Below are 27,871 nucleotides of genomic sequence, written 5' to 3'. Positions count from 1 at the left end.
AGTGATCATTTACATATAAATACAATTACACCTCCTAGTGAACAGAGGTGGATCTAAAACTGTACTTGTAAAAACAAATCACCACCACCACATTCTTCTCAAATTCAACAAATTCAGCTAAAGTGATATAAATCAGTTTGTTTTATTTATTTATTGTGCTTTTTTTTACAGACCAGAACTTAAACTTGTGGTGAATATTTTTTATTTTTTTACTTTACTTTTTAAGAAATGCACAGTTTTGTTTTGCTTAAACACTGCTTCCTGTTGTGTATTAAGAATACAAGTGTAGTGCATCGATACCGGGCATTACATTACAATGAATAAATAGATACACACAGACACACACCTATATATATAAGTGTGGACGGCTGTGGCTCAGGTAGAGCGGGTTGTTCAATAACTGAAGAGCTGGGGGTTCGAATCCCGGCTGTCCTAGTCATGTGTCATTGTGTCCTTGGGCAAGACACTTCACCCACCTTACCTCCAGTGTCACTCACACTGGTGTATGAATGTGTGTGAATGTTTCATGGTGGCTGGATCTAATCCTATTCCTATATAGATATAGATAGATAGATAGATAGATAGATAGATAGATAGATAGAGAGAGAGAGAGAGAGAGAGAGAGAGAGAGAGAGAGAGAGAGAGAGAGAGATTCCCACCTTTCAAATATTCCACAATTTTCAAAATGTAATTTATTCCCTGTAACATTGTTTATTATTTAGCACTTATTGTCATTATCATTATTATTATGAATGACAGTGTAAATATATGTTGCCAAATGCAATGTGAATGAGTAAGATACTACATTTACCGAGGTATCAGTTGATTTCACGATGACAAATCTTTGATGGACAGATACCAGTTGGCTAAAGACAAGCACAGCAGTGATCGTATTTATGCACGACATCATCATATGGGGTCCATGTAAACACTGAAACCATGGATCGCTGCTGTCTGTTACCCCTTATGGACCTGTAAGTGTCCTCTTCAACACATACTATAAAAACAGTCCCACATGCTTAACCTATATGAGCAGTGAGCAACACAGATCAAAAAAATACATAAATAACATGATCGCCACACATTTACATGTATGTATTGGGTTTTCATATAACAGAAGCAGTAGATCTGAGGTGAACTGTGTATTCTGTTGTTTTGGAAGCCCGGTGTTACAGTGTATATTTAAGTAGATCCCATTCAAAGAATACAAACTGAACCCCAGTCTATGAGAAGAAGGCATTAGTAATAACTCACTAATCAGCTGTCATCTCGAAAGAGAAGTTTTCTCACGGTGTATATTTTCTCAGGACTTTTTTTTATCAGCATGTGTCTCACTGAATTATCTCTTTTAGATTCAAGGGTCCTGCTTTTTGTCCAATAATGTGTGTTACAGCCAAAAGTCAGGACACGTCCAGGAGATAGTTGTCTTCTCATCTAAGGCCTGGCCAGCACTAATGCAGATGTTTTGGGATGTAATGAAAAAGAGCTGTTGGATATAGGCTCTGAAGAGAAATGTCAAAATTGAGTAGATCTCATGGCTTTTTGCTGTTGTAATTTTACTAAAACTATGCTTTTTTTTTTTTGCTTAATTTTTCACCCATATGACTAGAATCCATAGAAAAAACCTTATTGTTTCATAATTTTTTCAGCTGAATATGAAAATAACTGACAATTAACAAATTTTAAAAAAAAAAAAGAAATTTTTTTCATTTATTTACATAGATTCATTAAAGTGTACTTTAGTTCATGTACTAACAGTTAGAAACAGTCATAGAAAATTATATTACTGATCCACAATCATGAAAAACTTTAGAAGTTTGTCTGTAAAAATACTGAGAAAAAACCTGAAAAAACTCCTGCCATACATATTAAAATGATGACTCTTTCATGTGATTGGTGTTTATTGTATGTGAAACAAAATAAAATAGGCACAGGACTATACATTTGTAAGTCCATTATCTTTGTAAAGACGCCCAACTGATCCAAATGTCCTCATTTTACCGAAACAGTCTTACTCAATCTTGTTCTCGTACATGTTTATGTCGACCACATACAGAGCACTTGCGCAACATTATATAAAAAACAAACCACAATGAAAAAGAGAAGGAGGAAATAGCAGACATGTGAGTCACAACAGAAAGCTGGGTTTTTAAGTCAAGTATCCCATTGAGGCCAAACACACACAGAGTCTGTGTGTCCTCTGAGACATCCACAGAGGATAAAGCTGTCTTCATAGGAAACGCAGACAAAGGGGTGTTATTTTCTACATTCTGGGATGCATGTGGCTCATGTGCAGTGCCCAGTGCATCAGGGTGTGTCTGAAGACTTCTGGGATTACTGCAACCACTTCCAGCCAGTGCATCTGCGGCTCACATGCACAGGATGTGGGATCAGAAAGAATAACTTACTATAAAAGTGAGGGAGTGTTATCGCCTTGAGCATCAAACGAAAAAGAAGATATTCTTAAGGTTTAACCCTCAAAGACCTAACCAGCCACCAGCGCACAAAAGCATGTACTGGTCTAAAATGTTTAATAACTTCTAACCCACTAATCCTACCAATACATTGGAATAATTCAGGTAAAATGATGAAGCTTTTCATGGTCATCAGATCTGACACATTTGGACATTCAGAGGCTCCAAAGTGAATGTGAAAACACCATCATCTTCTGCAACACCAGTAAAACCCATGTAGTTTTCACAAATGACAGTAATTGTTTTTCAGTTCAGTTCATGATGTACCTTGTTGAAAAAATCTATTTTTCTTCAGTTTTCTCTGATCTGATATATAACTTTTGAGCCTTCATGAACATCTACATGATCAACTATTGGTTCAAGGCACAACAAACCCCGCCCCTTGTACATATTGTAGCTTATTGTGGCATTGATCCGGCTGATGTCATCATGTCTATGCGTGTGCTGATGTCAGCATATCACTTGTCTCTATATATGTGCCAAGTTTGAAGTAAATTGAAACAAAATTGATGTTTTCATAGACATTTGAAATTTCCCCCATTATATGTAAATGGGAGAAGAAAACAAGATTTTAAAAAATTTATTAAAAAAATTTGAACTTTGACCATCTTTTCCCAAAATGTAGTGACGTCTATTCTGGGTCACTGCCAGGCTATAAACACAATACTTTAAATCAAATACTTTTGCTGCCAGAGTGTAAAGAAAGAAAGAAAGCAAGAAAGAAAGAAAGACTGAATTCCTCCTTGCCTCCCCTTCAAGGGGTGGGGTACAAAATTAAATATAGAAATGTTTTCTTTTCACTGAAAAATGCAAAATGCACAGAATAACAGTATGAAAGCATAAAATAATAAATAACTTCGGAAAAGTTAACTGTCAAGAAAACATAATTTGGAAGTTGCCCTGAAAATTGTTCTATGTCTTTAAGAGTGAAAAAGTCCTGGAATTTCTCATTTGTCATTTAGAAAATGCACAGTATAGGTCCACCAATAGAGATTAAAGGCCAAAATACAATTAGAACTTGGCCAAGTGGATAATTGGAAACTGGATAATCACTGAACTCAACATCTAAGTCCAAGTAACGAGTACCTAAGTATAATATCTGTGTAGTTCAGGAGCCAGATATCAGCCCTCAGCCACTATTAGAGCCAGGTTCAGTTATCAGTATTGGTACTGGAGCCAAAAAATGGCCTATCTGTGCCAGTTAACCTGACATCTGTCCTTCAGAGCGAACAAGTTTGTGAAGACTGTTTTCACTATTTGTTGCATTGCTCACATTTGTGGTTCATACTTCACTGACAGTACATTTCTCTGAAAAAAACAAACAAAAAAATCTCACTTGTTTTAAAATTTTCTGTGATAAATGATAACAGTCTCTATATTTGTATTTCTCTTTTTTTTTTGATACATCTGCATAGGTGGTAAATATAATACAGACATGCAGGTTACATGGACAGTGACAGTGTAATTCCTTTAACACTGATCTGCTGATACGTTCATTCAGTCAGCATTTATTACTGACCTGCTTTGTGTTTTTAGGTGTTTCTAAAAAACCTAATATATTTTCACTGGATCAGTTCTGACAAAAAACTTAGTTGAATATGATGTATGTTACCAGCCTGACGACTATGGTTGATTTTATCTTATGTTTTAAAGTGCTGTTTTTCTCCTGTCTTGAATAGACATGTGTTCGTGGGACTCTTCATACTTGAAGCCTTGATTAAAATCATGTCCAGAGGCTTCTGTGTGGGAAGCTTCACCTACATCAGAGACCCCTGGAACTGGCTGGATATGATCATCATCATCATGGGGTAACAAACAACCACACGCCTGATATACATCCGTTCATAGATGCTATATGTAATATTTCAACTTTCAATTATTAGAAATTTACCTGAAATTATCATTAGAGTGTTGAGAATATGGAGCTATGAAGTTCTGCCAAAGACACAGTATTGGACTTTATAGATTTGAACTGAATATATTCATTCTGACAGTTCAACATATTTATGTGACCACTAGAGGGAGTAATGAGTCACTTTGCTGATCTCCCATAGTGAAGAAAACTAATATCACAGGGACTGTAGACACTTTTACACAGAGATCCCGAAAGAAAGGTGAGATGACGATCCCACCTTTTTTCCACTATTGATCGATTTCCACAGCTAAGTCAAAAGAGTAACAGAGGAGAGACAGGCTGGACTTTTACACAGTGGACCTGCGTTTCGGAATCAAAGGGGCGGTGACACAGTGCATCATAGTGTGACATATAAGTTTCGCATCGGAAATACCCCGAGCATAACGGTGTTGCTAACCTCTCCAGAGTTGGCCCGTCTTTCACTGTTCCACAAATATTAGCATGGATAGAGTCCTCCGCCTGAAGTGACGACAGCTTGTGGATCTCGGCGTCTCCCCAGCTCGACATCTTTCTGGTCGTGTTGATATGTTTGTTTACTGTACACGGCCTGCACTCATTTTTAAATCCCCCCCGGCGCGGGGGTCGCACATGCAATACATTATCAAAACAATACCTTGGGTGCGGAACGAGAGGTGTTCCTTTAATGTAGCATTCCGGAATCATGATTCCACCTTCACAACTCTGTTACTACCTCCAGAGGTGTTACAAAGCCGCAATAATGGTAGGACCAAATGATCCCACCATTTTGTTTACACAGACATCGTTCTGGAATAAAGGTGAAATATTCCCATAACAGAAGTGCTGTGTGAATGCTGTTTGACTAAAGCATCAGAAAGTGACTAGACAACTTTTAGTGTCAATGAAAGTGACAAAGTGATAAACACTAGAAGCACTGTTGTTGTTTTCACCACAGCTCTAAATAAAAGAATGGAATTTGATGCTGAAATGGCGGTGTTTCTTCAACATGGCGACTTGTATTTTGTGCCTTATGAAGGTAAAAAGTTGTTATGTGATGGTAATATCTTTGCTAAATTGGTCATTTGTTGGTTTGCGGTTAAACTGTGACAGTTCTCACCTTATTTGTTCGATTCCAAACAGATCTTTAGTTCAGCTATACAACACAAACCGTACAGAAAACAGAGGTCTGTGTGGTTTTACTGTGTCTGTTTTCTGTCGAGAAACAGAGCTAAGCAAACAGAGACTGTAATGTAAACTATCTAAGGATTATAAGACACAGTGTAACTTTGATCGACTGTCAAAATAATCGCATATGAGTCTTAGTTTGAAGATGAAAACTTGATGATACCATAATACAGATATGTGTAAATAATGAGTTTTATACTTTATTCAGTGACTGACACAGTATGTGGATACATAGTGTTGATTTGTTGGTGGTTTTGGTCCATTGTCTGTTCTGGTACTTGACTTCTGCCTGATGTTGAGAGTTTATATATTAATATTACTACATATTTGAAAGTACAGATACTACATACAGTCCCTTTAGGAGAATCACTTTTCCCACTCCTCTCACACATGCATACCCAAAATGAGAGAGAGCAATTTTACAAAAAAAATCATTCAACCCAAGGTCACTAAAATAACAGAATCCATCACTGAAAGAGTTTCTACTAAACTACCATCCATCCTAGATGACAGAGCAGGAAAAGAGGGACATGGCGAACACTCAAGAGACTGAGAACGGAAAAGAAAATCACACACATCTCCAGGTTACAACAGCACACAAACTTTTTAAATAAGAGCTCCAACTATCCTCTGTTTTTTTTTCAAAGGGTCAAAGGAAGGGTACTACTTCTTTTTTAGACAAAAACATAACAAGTGATTGCGTAAGAACATACTGTATAAACATGTAGAATATCACCAATGGTACACAGCCAAAAAACACATGCTTTTGCTTATTCTTCAGGAAAGCAAAGATTTCTCCTCAGAACAGAAGATCACTATCTCCTATGAAAACATGTCATTAACAGTTAAACCTTATCAGGGGGAGCTGATGGATGGATGGATGGATGGTTGGATGGATGGATGGGTGGATGGATAGATGCAGTTCAGGCTGAAAAAAAGTGTGAGTCCAAGTATTGCTCCCTTAACCTTTTGTGACACAAGTGGAGTTTATTTTTCTCTGTAGGGAGTGTGTGATTGAGAAAGTGTGGCCTTCACTCATTCCTGTTCAGTCAACTCAAGCCCCATTGGAACAGAAAATGAACCCCTAGCCTCTGTTTTTCATGTGCTGCTTTCAAAGTCTGTTTTTTTACTCAAATTTATTGACAGTTATTCCTCAGTTCTGATGTGAAGAATCACATCAAAGACAGAAAAATCTTCTGTACTGTAACTGTCCTGCTTTTCATCCATCCATCTTTGTAGATGTTGCGTTTCTGAAGTATGGATATCCATGCTATATTGCAACATGAGTCTCATTTTTTTAAAATTTCTTCCTAAAACACTTTTAAAACTTTGGTTTATCATAGTCAGCACAGCTTTGATCATCCTCAACCATAAAATAGGCTGAATAAATGTGAAAAGATGTTGCATATCCCCCCAAATTACAGAGATGTCATTTTATACAGGACTAATATCATCACATGACCTCTGTGTTTGCTGAAATAGGAAAGATCATTTGTGATACATTTTTACTTTTTATTACAGACTTGGCCGATTTGTTTTTTAAGATCACTGATGACTTTTTCAATTATTTCAAATTACCAGAAGTTCACAGATGATATTAGTACCATGTTAACAGGGTTTTATTCACATAACCAATTGTAGCTAAGATAACCAATTCTTTACTAAGTTTGTCAAGGATGGTCCTGTAAGTTTAGCTAATAGCAGTCATACACACTAGTTTCAGGAAAATAAATGCATAAATGTTCCCTCAATTGTTTAACAGGATGCTGGATTAAAATGAATGTGATTTATCATTGAATGAAACGTTCCTGTTTATTCAAGATGTTATTTGTCTGCCAGGTCAATCTTATTTGTCTGTGAATGTAATCAATACTGAAAAGCAGAATTACCAGAATTTAACAACTTTTATTAAAAAATAACAATAGACTAGGTTATGATTTATTGTCCACTTTAAATTAACGGCTGGTAAGAAAGAGTCACATGAAAGTCACATGATAAATCAGGGAAAGATATGTAGATGCTGAAAAAATTTAATCAGATAGTAAAAATGGATGCATGTGTTTCCAAAAGAATGTTATCATCAGCAAAGAGTGATATCTGAACTCAACTGTCACACATCCAGTCAACAAAAGAGTGTCATCATCAGTATAGAGTGATGTATATGGATGCTATAAACACAGATCTGTCACATCACCGTCTTTAAAGTCCAGTTCAGACTAAAGATTTCACATAAGAGGAGCGAAAACTTGTAAAGTTCCAATTTGAAAACACTAGAGATAAATGAAATATTAAGTGAAGAAATAAAATATGTATCAAACTGGATTAAAGAAAACAAACTAATCCTGAATATATCCAAGACAATATGTATTTTAATCGGGGAAAAAATGTGCAAGTGACTCATCTCTCAATCTGTCTATAGATGGAATCCCAACAGAGCAGATCAGTAAAGTGAAGTTATAGGTGTAATTATAGATTGTCAACTGTCATGGTCTGATCATAGTGATTCAGCTGTAACAAAAATAGGGTGGGGAATTTCATTAGTAAGAAAGGCAGCTCCATATCTGTTTGTATCAACTAGAGGTCAAGTGAGTCAGGCATTGGTTCTGTCACATTTAAGTTATTGCATGGCTGAGTTGTCCTGTGCAGCAAAAACAGAATTTAGAAAAATTCAACTGGTCCAAAATAGAGCAGTTAGATTGGCTCTTAAATGTTCCTTCAGAACAAACATTGCAAAAATGCATTGTAGTCTATCATGGTTGACTGTTGAAACAAAATTCAATTTAACCTCCTCCTTCTGATGAGGAGTGCTACACTGTAAAAAAAAAAATCTGTAATATAACAGAATTTTCACTGTTTATTTTACAGATTTTTCCTGTAATTTTAAGATACAGGAAAACATCAATGAAATTACAAAAATAGACTGTAATTTTACATGTCAAACGTAAAATAACGTGAAAAAACTGTAATTGTGAATAACCATAAAATTTCCGTTTTTTAAAATAATTTTTTTCTTTTTTCACAGAAAAATACAGTTAAAATACATTTGCAAATGTATCGTAATTTAACAAATATTTATTTTCTATTCATGAGATTAAACTGTTAATTTAAAGTTTAGTATTGGAAAAAAATAATAAAATGAGATAAAATTACTAACAATTAACCGTAAAAGAAGTATTTGTTCTGTAAGTTTAACAAGACTTGTTTGTTAATTGACAAATATCTTGTGTGATTATGGGAGGTTTCACAACAAAAATGTTGAATAAATGTATTTTTGTGAATGTATAACATGTATAAGCACTGATAAACTGTCAAAATGCAGTTTTTATCAGTGGATTGTACAACTTAGTCTCACTGAAAATTATTTATATACACAGGGTGGGGAAGCAAAATTTACAATATTTTGAGGCAGGGATTGAAAGACAGTGTATGACCAATTAGTTTATTGAAAGTCATGAGAATTTATTTGCCACAAGAAAATTTACATAATAGAAAATGTTTTTTTTCTGTGTCCTCCTTCTTTCTCAATAACTGCCTTCACACACTTCCTGAAACTTGCGCAAGTGTTCCTCAAATATTCGGGTGTCAACTTCTCCCATTCTTCTTTAATAGTATCTTCCAGACTTTCTCGTAATAGTTTTGCTCATAGTCATTCTCTTCTTTCCATTATAAACAGTCTTTATCGACACTCCAACTATTTTTGAAATCTCCTTTGGTGTGACGAGTGCATTCAGCAAATCACACACTCTTTGACGTTTGCTTTCCTGATTACTCATATGGGCAAAAGTTTCTGAAAAGGTATGGATAATAGTGTTAGGTATGATTATGACATCAATATATGTTTGGTTTCAAAACAATTGACGTAGTGCCTGCTGAGAAAAAACAACTAAATGTTCATTGTAAATTTTGCTTCCCCACCCTGTATATTTATAGGTAATTTTTTGTTTCAATACATGTAAATATTCTTTATTAAACATTAAAAAGTAAAAAAAAAAAAAAGGAAAATCCCATGTAAAGATAGGATAAAAAACTGTATTTTAATTATGGAAAATTACCGTATTTTTATGAGATGGTTATTTTCCGTTATTTAACAGTATTTTTTTTGGCACCCCAGCTGGCGGAATATTATCGTTTTTTTATGGGTTTTTTTTACAGTATATTGTGAATGCGAAACCTGACTTTCTTACCGACAGAACAAGGCATAGAGGTCTACAACATAATCGTGGCACCAGACAGGTTACCATGGGTCACCTGGAACATCCCGAACCAAAAACGAATCAGTTGAAAAATTCTCTCTTTTACAGGGCCTCCAGTCTATTATATAAGTTATTTTCAACAAGTCAATCGATCAATCAATCACTCAATCAAATTTTATTTATATAACGCCAAATCATAACAAAATTTATCTTATGACACTTCACATATCGAGTCGATTGAAACCAGACTCTAAGCCAATTTACAGAAACCCAACAGAATCCTCCAGGAGGAAACACTTGTGACTGGTGACAGTGGAAGGAAAAACTTCCTTTTAACAGCCGAAACCTGGAGCAGACCCAGACTCCTGGAGGATGGACGTCTGCCTTGACCAGTTGGGGTAAAAGAGAGAGGGTAAAGGAGGACAAAAAGAGAGAGAGATAGAAAGAGACTGGGGGAGAAGGGGGAAAGTAGGGGGAGACACATGGATGCAACTGATGCACAGATAACTGAACTAGAACTGTGAAATCTGTCTAGATTCTAGACTCTAGAACCTCCATGCATCAAACACATTAAAAGCTTATATTTTTTCAAAAAAACAGTCAAACAGGAACTACTCAAGGAAATACAGTAATGCAAAGAATTGTTTTGACTCTCGCAATCCAAGTTGCTGTAAAGATAAAAGTTTAAATGTTTTTAGGTTTATTTGTTGAGATAAAATGTTCAGCAGGCTGATGATAATGATGAATTGTAAACTTGTATTTTGTAACTGTATTTGTATTTTAACAGACCCCAGGAAGAGTAGCTACCACTATAATGGAAATTAATGGGGATCTGTATAAACAATAAAACAATAAAACTGGAAGCTGCCAGTTCAGACCAGTGTAACAAGACAAAACAAGACAACAACTCTCTTAACTTCCAACTTTTCAAGCTATGTAGTAACTTCACATAATTTGTAGTGCTTTACAACATGAATGAGGACAGTGATAGGAATATGCTTTCTGTTGTTTAGAGTTGGAGTCAGTTCTAATGAGAAGAGAAAAGCTGGATTATTGACACAAGGTTTTACCAGATGATGTTTTTGCTGCACTTTGTGGTTACAGGTGACCTAAAGCCAACAAATACTGAGGAAAAGCATGCATTTGACTGGTTCCTTAACCTTTTAACCACTGATGTGTTTGTGGCACTCGTTCTGAATGTATAATTTATTTTAAATTTTCAAAATTCAGAGGGTGTGGACTACTAGGAAAAGTTTTAGCATATGTGTGTGTGGCGTTAAAGTATGGAATAGATTGAGGGAGGAGCACAAGGAATGTTCAAACATAAGACAATTCAAAAACACTTATAAGAACATGTTTTTCGCAAGATATAGGGAAGAGGGTTATTAATTGTCACCATATGTTCACTGTTGTTTATGTATATATTTCCTTCCTTGAGTTAGTTATTATTTGTTTATTTATTAGCTAGCACAACTGAGAAAGGCATTGGTAAAAGATTTATATGTGTATTTGTATGTGTGTATATGTATAAACATATATATGTGTATATGGATGAATGAGTGTGTGTGTGTGTGTGTGTCTGTGAATAGATATATAAATATAGAAGAGTAATGTAAAAGGAAGAGGGACATACATTATGAATAATATTGTAGGGAGAGGGGGTGGAATTAAATAAGTTATACTTCTTCCCACCCCTTTTCGGGCATGTAAGTGGAATTATTGTGCTTTTCGTCTGACGAAGATTGTTATGATTCTTGATATTTGTATTATTATGTATGTTTAGCAAGTGCATATATGTTAAATTTCATTGCATGTTCGGAATAAATCACTAAATCACTAAAAATTCAACTGTTTGCTCAATAAGAAAATTTTCAAAATAGACCTCATGCTTTCCATAGACACCCGAGCATGCTCAGTGCGCACCCCACCACCTGTGACATGGGGGGTAAAACACAGACCAGTGAGACCGACTGTAAAAATAGGCAGTATTTTTTTTTACTTCATTTTTACTGAGTTTTGATCATGTAACTGCTTTTTGGAGTTCAACCAGGCGCCAAAAAAAGCTGGACTGATTTAGAAAAAAAGGACCCCAAAACAAAAACTACTGGGCCCAAATTCAAATACTAGTTATTGTTCAGCGTGTTTCAGTTCACAGTTCATATTAAACATCCTAAATCTCTTATTGATGTACATTCTGAATGCCTTATTTAGTAAAAACCTGTCAAACTTTAATTCCTCTCTTCATCTTTTTCTGTTATTCCGCCCTGTTTTGACTCTAAAACAGTAAAACAAAACCACTGAAGAAAAGGAACACAAGCACATACTCACAGTAGCTTTTATGACACTTATAGCAGCACGTTTACCTGAAATTATGTCTCAGGGGTTAAAGGGTTAAGTTAGTAAAGCTGAAAAGAGTCCCTTTACACTGCTACGATCTCAGCTGACAGTGTTTGGGAGCAGATTGGTTTTGTTGTAAATCCTTGATGTGAACTGGTCTTTACACACCACATCATCTCACCACTGTTTATGAACATCTGAGAATGAAGGTCTCTTTGTGTTTCAGATTGGCGAATCTAGTGTTTCATTTTGATCTGCGTATGTTTCCTACTGTGAGCGCTCCTCGAATACTGAAGATTATCCCACTAGTCTGTGGTGAGTGTGTACATGGTTCAGTGATTTCTAAACCCCGTCTGTCTCACCAGTATGTTTTAAAAACCCACTCCTTATTATCATCATCAGATCTGAAGAAGACGATTGGAACAGTCTTGCAGTTTCTGAAGAAGCTGACAGATGTCTTCATCCTTATATTGTTTTTTGTAACCATCATCGCAATGACTGGCCTGCAAGCCTTCATGGGAAGCCTGAGGAATAAGTGTATCATATCACTGCCACCGCGGAATCTCAGTGACTACATTGAAGATGACGACCAATCTTTTGACTTCAAATCATACAGAGATAATAAAGGTATGGAGAACAGAATATTTAGACCAGCAAAATTGATCATTTTTACTGATGTCTTTAATTTTGTGTTTACAGTCAGATTTCCATTTCAGTATATTATTCAGTAATTTCATCCAGATGGTGAATTATTCATAAATGACAAATGAAAGGGAAAACAATCATTAAGTACTATATCTCCTTGAGGTGTGAGCCATCACATGACTTAATCAGTATCACTTTTACATAGATGTTGATTTCAGATGTTCAACCCTTTTAAGCGCCAATGTCGCAATATTGTGACAAGCAACATAACTCTTTTTTTCGATGTCTTTTTTATTTTCACTTTTCAAATGTACAACAAGAAACATACATCTTGAACATGAATATGTTGTATCCAGTTCATATCCAACTGCCCACCCACCTACCCACTCCAAGTACTGGATCTTTGTTAAATTAATATACAGCCAGACATAATATATTTACACACACACACACACACACACACACACACACACACACACACACGCACATATACAGTCGTCCTCAAAATTATTCATACCCCTGCCATTTTTTGTAGCTTTTTGTTTTTGTGATGAAATGAATGAGTTTTGTCAAGTTTGTTTGTGACTTATATGTGATACACAAGTGAGGAAATAAGAACAAATGATACTTGGAGAAATACTTTATTTCAGGAGTATTTTATTAGAGGATTTCTAAAAAACGCCATGTTCAAAATTATTCATACCCTAGGTTTATTAAGTCCAAAGTCTTTTCTTAATAGTCAGTAGAGTAGCCCTTTTTTTGATAATGGTTCCTGTAAGTGTCCATAAGTTGTCTTCTGTCTCCTGTGGGGTTTTGGTCCACTCTTCTTGGACCAAAGCCTCCAGCTGGGTCCGGTTGGATGGTCTCCTACCCATCACTCTGGTCTTTAGCTCCCTCCACAGATCCTCTAAATGATTTAGGTTAGGACTTTGGCTGGGTCATGTCCTTGAACCACTACTGCACTACCTTGGTGGTATGCTTGGGGTCAGTGTCCTGCTGGGACATCCAATCAGGACCAGTCTAGAGTTTCTCAGCACTTTCACGCTGTCATCCAGGACATTGATATAATTATGTTAAATTCATTATGCCTTGTAACTTCATGAGGTTTCCAGTGCCACTAGCAGAGAAGCATCCTAGCATTATAGGTTATAACCATAGCATTATGTTGCCACCAAAATAACCGAGGTATGAAGGTATCACAGACAACCATCCAGCCAGTATTGCACAAAGGAGTTCTCCATGGATGCAGACACAGGAAGATGGCATGACACAGGATGAAACATCAGGAGGCTCATCTGGCATTTCCTAGAGCTCTTCTTAACCAAGATCCAAGCTTTTGGTCATCAATCCAGTGATTTGATGAAACAAAGATGGAGTTGTTTGGCCACATGGATGTTGACTGCATCTGAAGGAAGCAAGGAGAAGAACGCAAGCTGAACACAGCCCCAACCATCAAGCATGGTGGTGGCAACATAATTCTATGGGGTTGCTTTTCTGCTAGTGGCACCGAGAACCTCATCAAGATACAGGGCATCATGAAAAAGGAGGATTATATCAACATCCTGGATGACAATGTGGAAGTGTCTGCTGAGAAACTCTAGATTGGTCCTGACTGGACGTCCCAGCAGGACACTGACCCCAAGCATACCATCAAGGTAGTGCAGTAGTGGTTCAAGGACATGACCCAGTCAAAGCTCTGACCTGAATCATATGGAGAATCTGTGGAGGGAGCCAAAGACTAGCGTGATGGGTAGGAAACCATCCAACCGGACGCAGCTAGAGGCTTTGGTCCTGGAAGAGTGGACCAAAACCCTACAGGAGACAGAAGAGAACTTATGGACACTTACAGGAACCATTATCAAGAACAAAGGCTATTCTACTGACTATTAAGAAAAGACATTGGACTTAGTAAACCTAGGGTATGAATAGTTTTGAACATGGCATTTTTTGGAAATCCTCTAATAAAATACTCCTGAAATAAAGTATTTCTCCAAGTATCATTTGTTCTTATTTCCTCACTTGTGTATCACATATAAGTCACAAACAAACTTGACAAAACTCATTCATTTCATCACAAAAACAAAAAGTTACAAAAAATGGCAGGGGTATGAATAATTTTGAAGACTGTATGTGTACACATATACACACATGCATATTTGTAAGTTCACATACACATAAATAAATAAATAAATAAATAAGGGGAAAGAAAATTAAAAATAAATGAATTAAAATTGAAATAAAAAGGTAGACAAATATTGGAGTTACACACATATGTTGGTAGTTACCACACCTTCTACAAATAAAGAGGAACACTTTTAAATGAGAGTAAAAATATATTCTATTGAACGGATCGAATTTAATTGATGCAAACATTCAGTAACCGATGCATCGCGATATCATTCCAAACTTTACATTCACTCACAGCTTGTCTACCGATGCACTAGGATTGTGCACGCGCGTGTTGGCGTATCGATATGTATCGGATAATCTTCCCATCCCTAATGTGTGTGTGTGTGTGTGTGTATATATATATATATATATATATATATATATATATATATATATATATATATATATATATATATATATAAAATATTTAAATATATAAAATATTTCTCTCTTTCCAAACAATTGCTATTATCAGGCTTCAAAACTCCACTATCATGTGAAGACTAGAACAGCTTCAGTAATCGTCTACAGTGATTTTAGGACTTTAGGACCTCCTGACATCCTTAGGGGATGAGTACCATTCTTCCAAAAGAGTGGTGGGTTGTTTTATAATATTGTTCAGTTGTGTTTCAGTTAGTCTGTTTGAAGGCCACAACATTTGATTCAGATCATTTTCATACTCATCCATAGTCCATAGCATCCATAGCATGGTCATCCTCAAAACACCCGCTTCCATCAGGTTTCTCCTTTAATTTGTTGCTTGTCTGTGTTTTAAAATAGCAGCAAAAGTAGTTTGTCATCTCACCACCTTTCTCTTTATCTCCTCCTTAACAGCAAACTACTACTACCTGCCAGGTCAACTGGATCCCTTGCTTTGTGGAAATAGATCTACTGCTGGGTATGTTTACAAAAACACAAACAATACATATATTTGCATTTTTTGTGCAATTATATTCTTCATTTCCAGATTTATTATTTTTGCTTTGAGTGTGATGTTCAGTGTTTCAGATTGAGTTACTTTAGGTGTACATTTCTTTGAATTAGACGTCCAGTTCTAAGATTAATTGATTTCTCAGAGATTTCCATCACAGGGTGATATGAACCAATTAACTACCTCCACCAAGGAGGTTATGTTTTTGCCAGCGTCTGTCTGTCTGTCTGTCTGTCTGTCTGTCTGTCTGTCTGTCTGTCTATCCGTGTGCAAGATAACTCAAAAAGTTATGGACGGATTTGGATGAAAATTTCAGGAAATGTTGATTCTGGCACAAGGAACAAATGATTAAATTTTGGTGGTGATCGAGGGGGGGCACTGATCTGCCTTGGCGAAGGTCTGCGCTCTCTGAGTGCTTTTCTAGTAGTTACTGGGTTTTTCTGCTCGAATCTATTATTATTTGTATTATTTGGTTATTTGAATATTTGTCAACATCTAATACTAATAATGATAATTTTGTTGATGTAATTAGGAGATGTCCTGAGGGTTACACCTGTATGAGAGGAGGTGAAAACCCAAACTATGGCTATACCAACTTCGACAACTTGGGTTGGTCCTTGATGTCTGCGGTTAGACTGCTGTCAATGGACTTCTGGGAAAACCTCGCCATGCTGGTACACACACTGGTCCTATTCCATAAACTGATCCAAGTACATTTGATAAATGCACAAACACGTCCCAGTACAGTACACTGGGGATGCAGGTAACTGTCTATGTTCTGCAGGTGATGCGTGCATACGGTAAACCTACACTCCTCTTCTTCATCATCACCCTCTTCATCTCCTTCGCCCTCATCGCCCTTTTTCTAGCAACAGTTGCAATGATGTTCATCAAGCAGGATGAAGCAACCATTGCTGAGGCCAAACAGAAGCAGGAAGACTTCAGCAAGATACTGGGCGCGCTCAGAGAGGACAAGGTGAATTCACTTCTTCTTTGTCTTCCATCGGTCTCTATCATGTGAAGTTACACTGAATCAGATGTAGATTCTGCAAACAATAAATAAAATCATATATGATACAAATAAATTTAAAGAACCTGAAGCCCTGTTCCACAAGAACATCCAATTCACTGTCTCTTTGAGACTTTTTTTTCCGATAGTTTTTCTGAGAAAATAAAAATATTTACCTTATCTAAAATTATCAGATATTCATTATGAAGCTGAAAATGACCAAACTTATAATAATGTTCTATTACAAGATTTTAATTTTACTCATTTTACATGTGTTCTTTAAGAGTAACTTATGTGTTTGTTTGGGTTTTTTTTCAGGAATCCCATATTAATTTTTTCCACAGATAATTATTATATTATTGATTTTATTGATGTTTTTGCACATACAGGGTGGGGAAGCAAAATTTACAATATTTTGATTGAAAGGGATTGAAAGACAGTGTATGACCAATTAGTTTATTGAAAGTCATGAGAATTTATTTGCCACAAGAAAATTTACATCATAGAAAATGTTTTTATTCTATGTGTCCTCCTTCTTTCTCAATAACTGCCTTCACACGCTTCCTGAAACTTGCGCAAGTGTTCCTCAAATATTTGGGTGACAACTTCTCCCATTCTTCTTTAATAGTATCTTCCAGACTTTCTCGTAATAGTTTTGCTCATAGTCATTCTCTCCTTTACATTATAAACAGTCTTTATGGACACTCCAACTATTTTTGAAATCTCCTTTGGTGTGACAAGTGCATTCAGCAAATCACACACTCTTTGACGTTTGCTTTCCTGATTACTCATATGGGCAAAAGTTTCTGAAAAGGTATGGATAATAGTGTTAGGTATGATTATGACATCAGTATATGTTTGGTTTCAAAACAATTGACGTAGTGCCTGCTGAGAAAAAACAACTAAATGTTCATTGTAAATTTTGCTTCTCCACCCTGTACATAACATTTATCAAAGACATAATCAAACAGTAAAGGTGCAGGGAGGGGCAGAAAGCCTAAAATGGCTTGTTTTAAAGTCTCCACCTTATAAATACATAAACATTATAAAAGTTATGAGACTTCCATATTCCAATTGTGTGAAAAGATGAATGATTAATGTTTGTCTGAGTAAAAAGAACTAAATGTATTGACCATTCTGCAGGACTCTCAGAGAGCAGAGGAAGAAGACATTAATAAAGGTACACAAATATGTTTTTCCATGACTCCCCAGCTGTCGTCCCTCTTCTCTGCTCTTTTCCCTCTTTACTGGTTAGAGTTTCACTTCTCTCCACTTCCTGTTTTCAAATCCATCTCTCTCTGCTGACTTTAACCCCCAGTTTGAGGTGTGTTTGATGGGAATCATATTCCAGTATCTAATGTCCACAGAGAAATGGGGAAACTTGAAGCCCCCAGTACTCCTCGTACACTGAGGAGTAAGAGGAGACATCTGGCGTCCTGCTTTTGACCATAAATAATTCTTATATAATCAAAGATTCTGGATACACACAGGACAAACAGAAAATGGTCTTTTAATTATGTTTATTTAAAGAATTAAACATTTCAGAAAGATTATTATTCATAGCACAGATGTTACATCATGTTTGAACTCTGACTGGTTATGTGACTGTAACGCATTAGATTCTAAAGATGAAATCTAGTGGTGAAATTAGAGATTGCAACCAACTGAACTATGGCTGTTACAACACAAAAGGCCCTTGTCAGTGTTTGTTTTGTTCACTTTGGACTTTTTTGGTTGAGACACAAACAGACAAATAGTAGGTGACAATAATACACATCAACTTTGGATAAAATCTGCAGTGCAACACCATCGTGACCAGCTCTGTAGATATATTTTTTAGATAACAAAAACACAACCATTCTTATTTTGACATGATCATACACTAATGAAAACATAATTGTGAATATTATATACAATTTCTGCAGTTAGACCCTAGTAAATCCTGCCTTAATCTTTTAAATCTTGCATACTGGACTTTTAACCTGATGCAGACTATAGCATCGTCCATACTGCTGATGAGTGACGACCTGAGCCTGGATTATATACTTCAAACAAGATTATGGAAATGCACATTAATTGCAATTTCTTTTTATGTTTTTTAAAAACTGTGTTTCAAATTTACATTTTGTGGAAACAGAGCTTCTATGTGGCACCCCTTCAGCTCTGGAACAGCCTATTAGAGGAAATTAGACAGTCTGAGTCTATAAAGGCTTTTAAGAAAACCTACTTTTACTCTGTAGGGTTTAATTGTCTTTGGCACATTTTTAAGTTATGTTTCAGAGTCTTTTAAACTTGTTTTTTCACTATGTCTTATTTTCATAATATCTCTCCTGCACACTTTTTGTTCTTCTCTTTTGTGAAGGACTTTGTTTAATTTAATTTTTTTTTTTTTTTTGCTTTTAAAGTGATATACATAATGTTTTTTATGTATTTGTACTCTACCTCTGCTTCTGTCGTATTTACTGGTTTACATCTGTCTGAATGACTTGAATAATTATAATCTCTAGGCCCAAGATCTGTTTTCTCTGTGTGTTTCAAAAGTTGAAACATAGAAGGAAAATGAAACAAAGCTTTTAGATTTTGTGTTCTCACTGGCTGGAAAAACCTACAGAAGGAGCTAAAAATGAAGGAGCTGGTTTTATTTAACCCATAAAGACCCAGTGCTACTTTTGTGGCAGTTCCCAAATAAATTTTTCTCTCTATTTAACCTTTCTTAAGTGATTTATCACTATTATAATATTACCCTCTGTATTTTCCATTTTTTCTGTGCGAATCATGCATTTTCCTGTATTAAATTCACTGGTCATGTAGATGTTCCTAAAAGCTCAAATTAATGTTGAGGGTTATTATATTAGAAAACTGTAGAAAAAGTGACTTTTTCTGTCAAATCTCTCATTAACTGAACATAAACCAAGTGTGTCCATCCACTGGCATTTATCAAACACTATGGGTTTTACTGGTGAATTAATGTTGTAGAAGATGACGATGTTTCCATGTTCAGAACGAAGCCTTTAAACGTCCAAATGGGTCATATCTGATGACAAACTGCATTTTACACTCATTTTTTACATGGAATGATAGAATTAGTGGATCAACAGGTATTAAACATTTTAGATCAGTAGATGGTTTTGGTCGATGGTGGATGTTTGGGTCTTTATAGGTTAAATACATTCAAAGGCATTTTAACTGAATGGGAAAATGCTAAATCTGGATGTAGATGTCGCTCTGATTGATTACACTGGGTTCCACTTTGAGATGCTTTTGAGGAACATTGTTGTGACATTTTTAGTACCTTTTAAATTATTAAAGATTCTTTGTCATTCAACATGTGACATGGAAACGAAATTCCAATCCACAGGATCAATTGTGAAGCGGACATTTAAAAGAACCACACACATTTAAATAGAAATGACAATAGAAAAACAACAAAACAAAGGACATATCTAATAATAATAATAATAATAATAATAATAATAAATGAACATGGAGGAGGAGAAAGTGACTAGAAAATGTAAACATATTATTGGACATTGTATTGTAATAAACCTGGCTGAATATTACATTGTGTTATTATATTGCACATAAATGACTGACGCCGAAGTGAGTTATGTATATTTTAAGTGCTAAATTTTATTTGTGGTTTATGTACATTGTAGTGTGGATGTATGGCTGAAGTTTCTGTCATTCTGTTGCTGCTGACTTGACCAGGGCTGTCTTGCAGAAGATATTTTTAATCTCAATGAGTCATTTTGCCTGGTTAAAAACATTTTAAATTAATAAAATAAATTAATAAAATATATCAAAGACATATACTTAAACCTTTCTCTCAGCAGGTAAAGCAGTAATTTTTTTAACTGCTCAGCTGATTGATTCAGACTTCTGCTGTGCTGCCTTTCAGACTCTAAAACAGACAAAAAATGTGGACGTTCTGCATGTTGCTCCGCCACCGCCCGCCTCCTCTGCAGGTGGAACTGCTGCAGCTGCTGGAAGAAGGTCAAACAGGGGCTGTACGTGTTTGTCAACGATCCATTCTTTGACCTTGCGATCATCATCACCCTCATCATCAACTGCATCTTCATGGCTGTGATTCACTACCCAATGACATATGAGTTTGAATCAACGCTGGCTATTGGAGAACTGGTCAGTTTCAGATCAGGAAACAAATATAAACTAAAAATCAATCAATCAAGACTGTGACAGTGACAAAAAGACCATATGATGTTTTGCATAAATTGTGTTGCAGAGTCATAGAAAAAATATTTACTTCTTTTGTCTCAAATGTCCTGAGCAGACGAACCAAATACGAGCTCTAGCCAGGCTGTTAGACATTACACACTGAATGTTTAACAGCAGAGAACTCATGATGCTAAATACACTGTGTTTAATGTTTTTTTGACTGTGACCTCTGACCTCCTGCAGGTTTTCTTGGCCATATACACAGCTGAAATGTTACTCAAAATCATAGCCATGGATCCGTACAATTTCTTCCAGGTCAGTCTTCTTGCTTATTTTCAACTCAGTAATGATGACCAATGGCTGCCTCCAAGGTGATAACTGTTTTTTCTCTCGGTTTCCATGGTTACAGCAAAAGTGGAACATCTTTGACAGCATCGTCGTCTTAGTCTTATGGCTGAACATGGCACTTGACAGTCACGTGTTTTATTTGCACGAAGTGCTCAGAATGGTCAGTATGATTTCCTCACTACAGCTTTAATAGTTGATTAATGTGTTGATTATTTTCTCAATTACATTATTCACGTGTACAAAGTTTCCAGAGAATGATCAAAATCACAAGTGCAATATTTTTGTACATTTGGGGTCCCTAGATCTACAGTACAGGCCAAAAGTTTGGACACACCTTCTCATTCTTCGCATTTTCTTTATTTTCATGACTATTTACATTGTAGATTCTCACTGAAGGCATCAAAACTATGAATGAACACATGTGGAATTATGTACTTAACAAAAAAGTGTGAAATAACTGAAAACATCTCTTATATTCTAGTTTCTTCAAAGTAGCCACCCTTAGCTCTGATGACTGCCTTGCACACCCTTGGCATTCTCTTGATGAGCATCAAGAGGTAGTCACCTGAAATGGTTTTCACTTCATAGCTGTGCCTTGTCAGGGTTACTTAGTGGAATTTCTTGCCTTATTGATGGGGTTGGGACCATCAGTTGTGTTGTGCAGAAGTCAGGTTGATGCACAGCTGACAGCCCTATTGGACAACTGTTTGAATACATATTATGGCGAGAACCAAACAGCTAAGTAAAGACAAACGAGTGGCCATCATTACTTTAAGAAATGAAGGTCAGTCAGTCTAGAAAATTTCAAAAACTTTGAATGTGTCCCCAAGTGCAGTCGCAAAAACCATCAAGCGCTCCAACGAAACTGGCTCACATGAGGACCGCCCCAGGAAAGGAAGACCAAGAGTCACCTCTGATGCTGAAGATAAGTTCATCTGAGTCACCAGCCTCAGAAATCGCAAATTAACAGCAGCTCAGATTAGAGACCAGATGAATACCACACAGAGCTCTAGCAGCAGACACATCTCTACAACAACTGTTAAGAGGAGACTGCGTCAATCAGGCCTTCATGGTCAAATAGCTGCTAGGAAACCACTGCTCAGGAGAGGCAACAAACAGAAAAGATTTATTTGGGCCAAGAAACACAAGGAATGGACATTAGACCAGTGGAAATCTGTGCTTTGGTCTGATGAGTCCAAATTTGAGATCTTTGGATCCAACCGCCGTGTCTTTGTGCGACGCAGAAAAGGTGAACGGATGGATGCTACATGCCTGGTTCCCACCGTGAAGCATGGAGGGGGAGGTGTGATGGTGTGGGGGTGCTTTGCTGGTGACGCTGTTGGGGATTTATTCAAGATTGAAGGCAACCTGAATCAGCATGGCTACCACAGCATCCTGAAGTGACATGCCATTCCATCCGGTTTGCGTTTAGTTGGACCATCATTTATGTTTCAACAGGACAATGACCCCAAACACACCTCCAGGCTGTGTGAGGGATATTTGACCAAGAAGGAGAGTGATGGAGTGCTGCGCCAGATGACCTGGCCTCCACAGTCACCGGACCTGAACCCAATCGAGATGGTTTAGGGTGAGCTGGACCGCAGAGTGAAGGCAAAAGGGCCAACAAGTGCTAAGCATCTCTGGGAACTTCTTCAAGACTGTTAGGAAACCATTTCAGGTGACTACCTCTTGAAGCTCATCAAGAGAATGCCAAGGGTGTGCAAAGCAGTCATCAGAGCTAAGGGTGGCTACTTTGAAGAAACTAGAATATGAGATGTTTTCAGTTATTTCACACTTTTTTGTTAAGTACATAATTCCACATGTGTTCATTCATAGTTCTGATGCCTTCAGTGAGAATCTGCAATGTAAATAGTCATGAAAATAAAGAAAATGCAAAGAATGAGAAGGTGTGTCCAAACTTTTGGCCTGTACTGTACATCACACAGTTGTTTTCTCCTTCTGCTAAAAATGTTTAAAATGAATAAAATAATCAACAAAATAACCAAAAATGAGACAACTAACTAACAAAGTGAAGAAAAAAGACACATAATAATAATAATAACAATAATAATAATAATAATAAGAAGAAAAATAATCATCATCATCAAAATGATCGAAAACCTCCCCAATCAACAGTATGAACAAAAACAGCACTAAAACAATACCTAAAAGTAAGAAATTCAATTGTGATTGAATGATAGTAAAAATAAATTTAAAAGATCAACAAAATGAACAAAAATTTTGAAAACTAACAAAGTGAAAAAGAAACTAACAAAATAATCATCAAAATGATCACAGTGAAAACAAAAATCAACAGTATGAAAACAACACTAAATCAAAACATTCGCATTGCATTTATTTTGTTCATTCTGATTCAATAATATTTTACAAAATTAACAAAATAGTAAACAAACTGAACAAAAAATAAACCAGTATGAGCAACAACAGAACACAACAAGCAGTAAAAAAGGACTGAAATTAACATACATACATACATATATATATATATATATATATATATATATATATATATATACACACATACATATATATATATATATATATATATATATATATATATATATATATATACACACATACATATATAATTTCCTTTTTTCTTTTTTTTCTCTGTTCTTATATTTTGATTAACTGCTGGCTGAAAAACTAATTACCCTTTGGGGATAATAAAGATTTTATCAGTCACTATAGCTACATGTAATTTCTTGAGAGGTAGATGAGAGTATGCTGCATATGTATATCACATCCCCATGGCTCGACACTGACAAATGTTTTTAGAACCAGTCTATTTTCAGTCTCAAAACGAAAGACCAGACTTTATTCTGTATTACAAAAAAAACAAGTATATTTTTTAACTAGTTGAAGATGGGATGTGAGTCATCACTTATAATACCCAGATATCTGTGCTGAAGTAACTAATGACAGGTTTAGTGATTCATTTGAACATATTTGTTTTATCAACATATAAAACTTTTTCAATTCCAGCACATTTTGTTGGACTATATTAAAATCAGTGTGCAGCTGTGAGAAGGTCAGGTTGGGTGTTGTGCGGTATATTACAGTGTGATCAGTGTAACAATGAACATTTTCATTGGAGATCAGTTGATCAATGTCATTTATGTAGAGGATTATTAGTTAAGGATTGATTATTTTCTTCATTTTATTGATTCATTTGTTAATTTTTTGTTCATATTGTTGATTAGTTTTTTTTTGTTTGTTTGTTTTGTTTTGTTTTTTCATTTTAATAATCATTTATTTGTTAAGTAATTGATTCTCATCTTCATCCTCACCTATCTGTCTCTTTATGAGTCTGTTTATTTGTCCCCTGTGTAGCTGCGATTAGCCCGGTGGTGGGGGAGCTTCAGCAAGTGGTTAAGGATGGTGAGGTCAGGATTCAGGACTGTGTGGACCCTGGCTCTGGGCTTAGTGGTCTTCTTCTTTTCCCTGACCGGGATGACGTTGTTCCAGGACGACTATTCCAAGAAAGTCTGTCGCATCGCTATGGATTGTGAGCTTCCTCGTTTTCACATGGCTGACTTCTTCCACACATTCATGATTGTAAACAGGGCCCTTTATGGAGAATGGGTGGAGACCCTATGGGACTGCATGGAGGTCTCTGGTGTTTTCAGCTGTCTGGTCTTCTTCGTTTTTCTCAAGATCATCGGGCACCTACTAGTGAGTCCACCTCCTGGTTTAAGTCTTGTTTTTCAGTTTGTCATTCCATGAAGCTGCTGGTCCTCACTATGTTCTTGAACTTTGTGAGCCTGAATATGTTCTTGGTTCTGTTGCAGGTTCTGAGTCTATTCCTATATTTGTTGATGAGCTGGTTCAGTAGCACTCTGGAAGCTCCTGAAGAAGAAAAGATGCAGATCCTGAAGAAACGGTTAAATTGGGTAGTGGGTCCATTAATCCAGTGGTTGGCGGGAAAGAAGAACCAAGAGAATTCAAATCAACCTGGTAGAACCTTCTTCTTCTTCTTCATGTTAATTTTGAAATGAAACATTAAAAGAATACTGATGGTTCCTTTTCTAACTTCGCTCTGTGTTTCACTATGGGGAATTGCTAAGACGTGACCAACTATGGAAGCTCCAATGACATCACGTCTGTTAATGACAGACAGGTTGAGCTGTACTCAGAGACCCACCCCCTCTTATTACCACAGTTGACCACTCCCTCCTAAATCATTTGCGCTTTCTTCCATGAGAAACTACATAACTCCTTCAACACATTCCAGGCTTTTGGCTAGCTGCTTATTAGTTCTCAGACATCCCGTCAAGGAGTAAATTGTCGAACGCATTTTTTATTCCCGTTACTTCCTCATTCCAAAGATGGGAGGCTCATCCCTGCAGCCCATTTTAGACCTCCGTTTGTTAAACAAACATCTACGGAAATACAAGTTCAGAATGGTGACACAAAGTGTTCTGCAGTTTGATCCGTCCAAACAACTGGTTTGTGACAATCGACTTAGCAGACGCATATTTTCGCATTGCCATTTATCCAGCACACAGGAAATTTCTCAGGTTTGCGTGTCAAGGAGATGACAAGTTCCAGACAATCCCATTCAGTCTTTCTTTAGCTCCGAGGGTATTGAGCAAGTGTGTGGAGGCAGCGCTGTTTCCATTAAGGAACAGCAGCACCAGGATATTTTCATACATAGACGATTATCTCATTTGCTCCCACTCATGGGAGCAGGTGGTCAGAGATTCTGTTATGGCATTAAATCACCTCAGGGACCTCGGTTTCAGAATAAATGAGGTAAAGAGTCGCCTGGAGCCGGCACAGTGCACGGAGTACCTGGGGCTCAGTATAAACTCCCTCACTTATTGCGTCAGGCTGTCAGAGGGGAGGGAGAAAGCTTTCAGAAGGTGTCTCGCACTTTTTCAACTAGGGAAAGGGGTGACATTCAGACTGTACCTCCGACTTCTTGGACTCATGGCATCAGTTATATCAGTGGTGCAATTAGGGCTGCTCATGATGAGGGATTTTCAGAGATGGATGGTGTCTCTGTGCCTCTACTCTCAGTGTCATCTGCACCACAGAGTGAAAGTAACAGTGCAGTGTGTTGCGTCTCTCCAGCCGTGAAGAGAGCCGGCAATGCTGACATCAGGCGTACCTCTGGGAACGGTGTCATCCAGGGTTACCCCCATAGTGAAACACCTCACTCTGTTATCAAAGAACCAGGGATTACACAAGTAACCCTCAATTTTTCAACTGTATCTCTTTAAAGGGGTTCTTTGTAGTATTTTTTCATCCCTACTTCTGCTGAGTGAATTTCATCCTTGGGGGGGACAACCAACCAATTGAAATAACAGACAGGTTGTGACTGAGTTTTCCTCTACCTATATCCTACATTACTGGCACTAATGTTCACCTGAACCAAACTGTCAGCAGTCTCAGAATTCGCAAATGCCCCCATGCACTGGGACGCTGTAATGAAGGGGTAAAATATCTACAGACTTTAGTTTAAAGCTCATACTTTACAAATCTGTATTCATCAGGTTTTCTTTTTCAAACTAAAACTCATAACTGGTTATTTTGACAGTCAAAAATAACAGTTTTGTAATCATCTGCTGCATCAGCTGATAGTTTACATTATAGCTCTGTTAGCTTAGCTCTGTTTTTAAACTGAAAACAGCTGGAGTAAAACCATAAATCACCTGTTTTCTGTACAGTTTGTGTTGTCAATAACTGCACTAAAATTCTATTTGGAATCATCTGAACAAGGTCAGAACTGTCACACTTTAGTCTGAACCGAGGATCAACAAACAGCAACTTAGAAAAGTTAATAACATCACATACCTTTATACCTTCATAAGCCTCATAATCAAAGGCATTGTTTAAAAGAAACGATGACATTTCAGCATCAAACTCCATTCCTTTCATTAAGAGCTGTGTCCAGTGGTGAAAACAACAGCAATGCTTAAAGCTTTTATCATGGAGTCACTTTCTTTGATCCTCAAAGTTGTTACTTAAAGGTTCTAATTCCTTCAGGGGTCCGTTTCACAAAGTAGGTTTAGTGAAAACTCTGAGTCTGTTAACCCTGAAATCAGGGAAACTCTGAGTTTTCCATTTCACAAAGGGAGGTAACTCAAACCAGAGACAGAGGGGGAACTCTAGCCTGTTTCACAGACAGAGGTAACTTAAGCTCTCGGTCAGTTACCATAGTAACAGACTCTTTGAACCTAACCTGATCGAGACCAGGTTTTCCTCAATGAAACCTGAGTTTCTCTCTGTCTCCACCCACTTTCAGCCACACAACATATTTGATTTCCTCATTCTTTTAGTCAGCAGGAGAGTTTAGGCGTAACATAGTTCTACCTTCTGTCATTTAAATAAATCTGTCAGTAGGTCTATATTAGAAGTCCATTAGGTACAGTAGGTGGAGACTGTTTTCACTAACATGGCATGTCCTTTTGACAACGATCCCATGGATGAAGGTGCAGCCAAACAGAGCAGAGAATTAGATATTTGTAGGAGATGGTTATCAGACTGCACTTAGATGTTCTAGCA

At 36.7% G+C, this 27,871-nt stretch overlaps 1 protein-coding gene across 1 annotated transcript in view; it reads left to right on the top strand.

Moving 5' to 3' along the window:
* The window catches only part of LOC115421549 (sodium channel protein type 8 subunit alpha-like), a 48,975-nt gene that overhangs the window by 6,519 nt on the left and 14,585 nt on the right, over positions 1-27,871 (top strand). Inside the window, exons 6-17 of the mRNA XM_030137480.1 lie at positions 4,154-4,282; positions 12,289-12,377; positions 12,465-12,689; positions 15,711-15,774; positions 16,340-16,481; positions 16,592-16,783; positions 17,960-17,996; positions 20,715-20,956; positions 21,236-21,307; positions 21,402-21,500; positions 24,695-25,036; positions 25,153-25,318. Of these exons, the coding sequence (XP_029993340.1) occupies positions 4,154-4,282; positions 12,289-12,377; positions 12,465-12,689; positions 15,711-15,774; positions 16,340-16,481; positions 16,592-16,783; positions 17,960-17,996; positions 20,715-20,956; positions 21,236-21,307; positions 21,402-21,500; positions 24,695-25,036; positions 25,153-25,318 (1,799 nt within the window). The remainder of the gene's footprint in view (positions 1-4,153; positions 4,283-12,288; positions 12,378-12,464; positions 12,690-15,710; positions 15,775-16,339; positions 16,482-16,591; positions 16,784-17,959; positions 17,997-20,714; positions 20,957-21,235; positions 21,308-21,401; positions 21,501-24,694; positions 25,037-25,152; positions 25,319-27,871) is intronic.

The sequence above is a fragment of the Sphaeramia orbicularis genome, chromosome 6 (genome assembly GCF_902148855.1).
Source record: "Sphaeramia orbicularis chromosome 6, fSphaOr1.1, whole genome shotgun sequence".
Taxonomy (NCBI): Eukaryota; Metazoa; Chordata; class Actinopteri; order Kurtiformes; family Apogonidae; genus Sphaeramia; species Sphaeramia orbicularis.
This window is presented reverse-complemented; position numbering and strand designations above follow the sequence as displayed.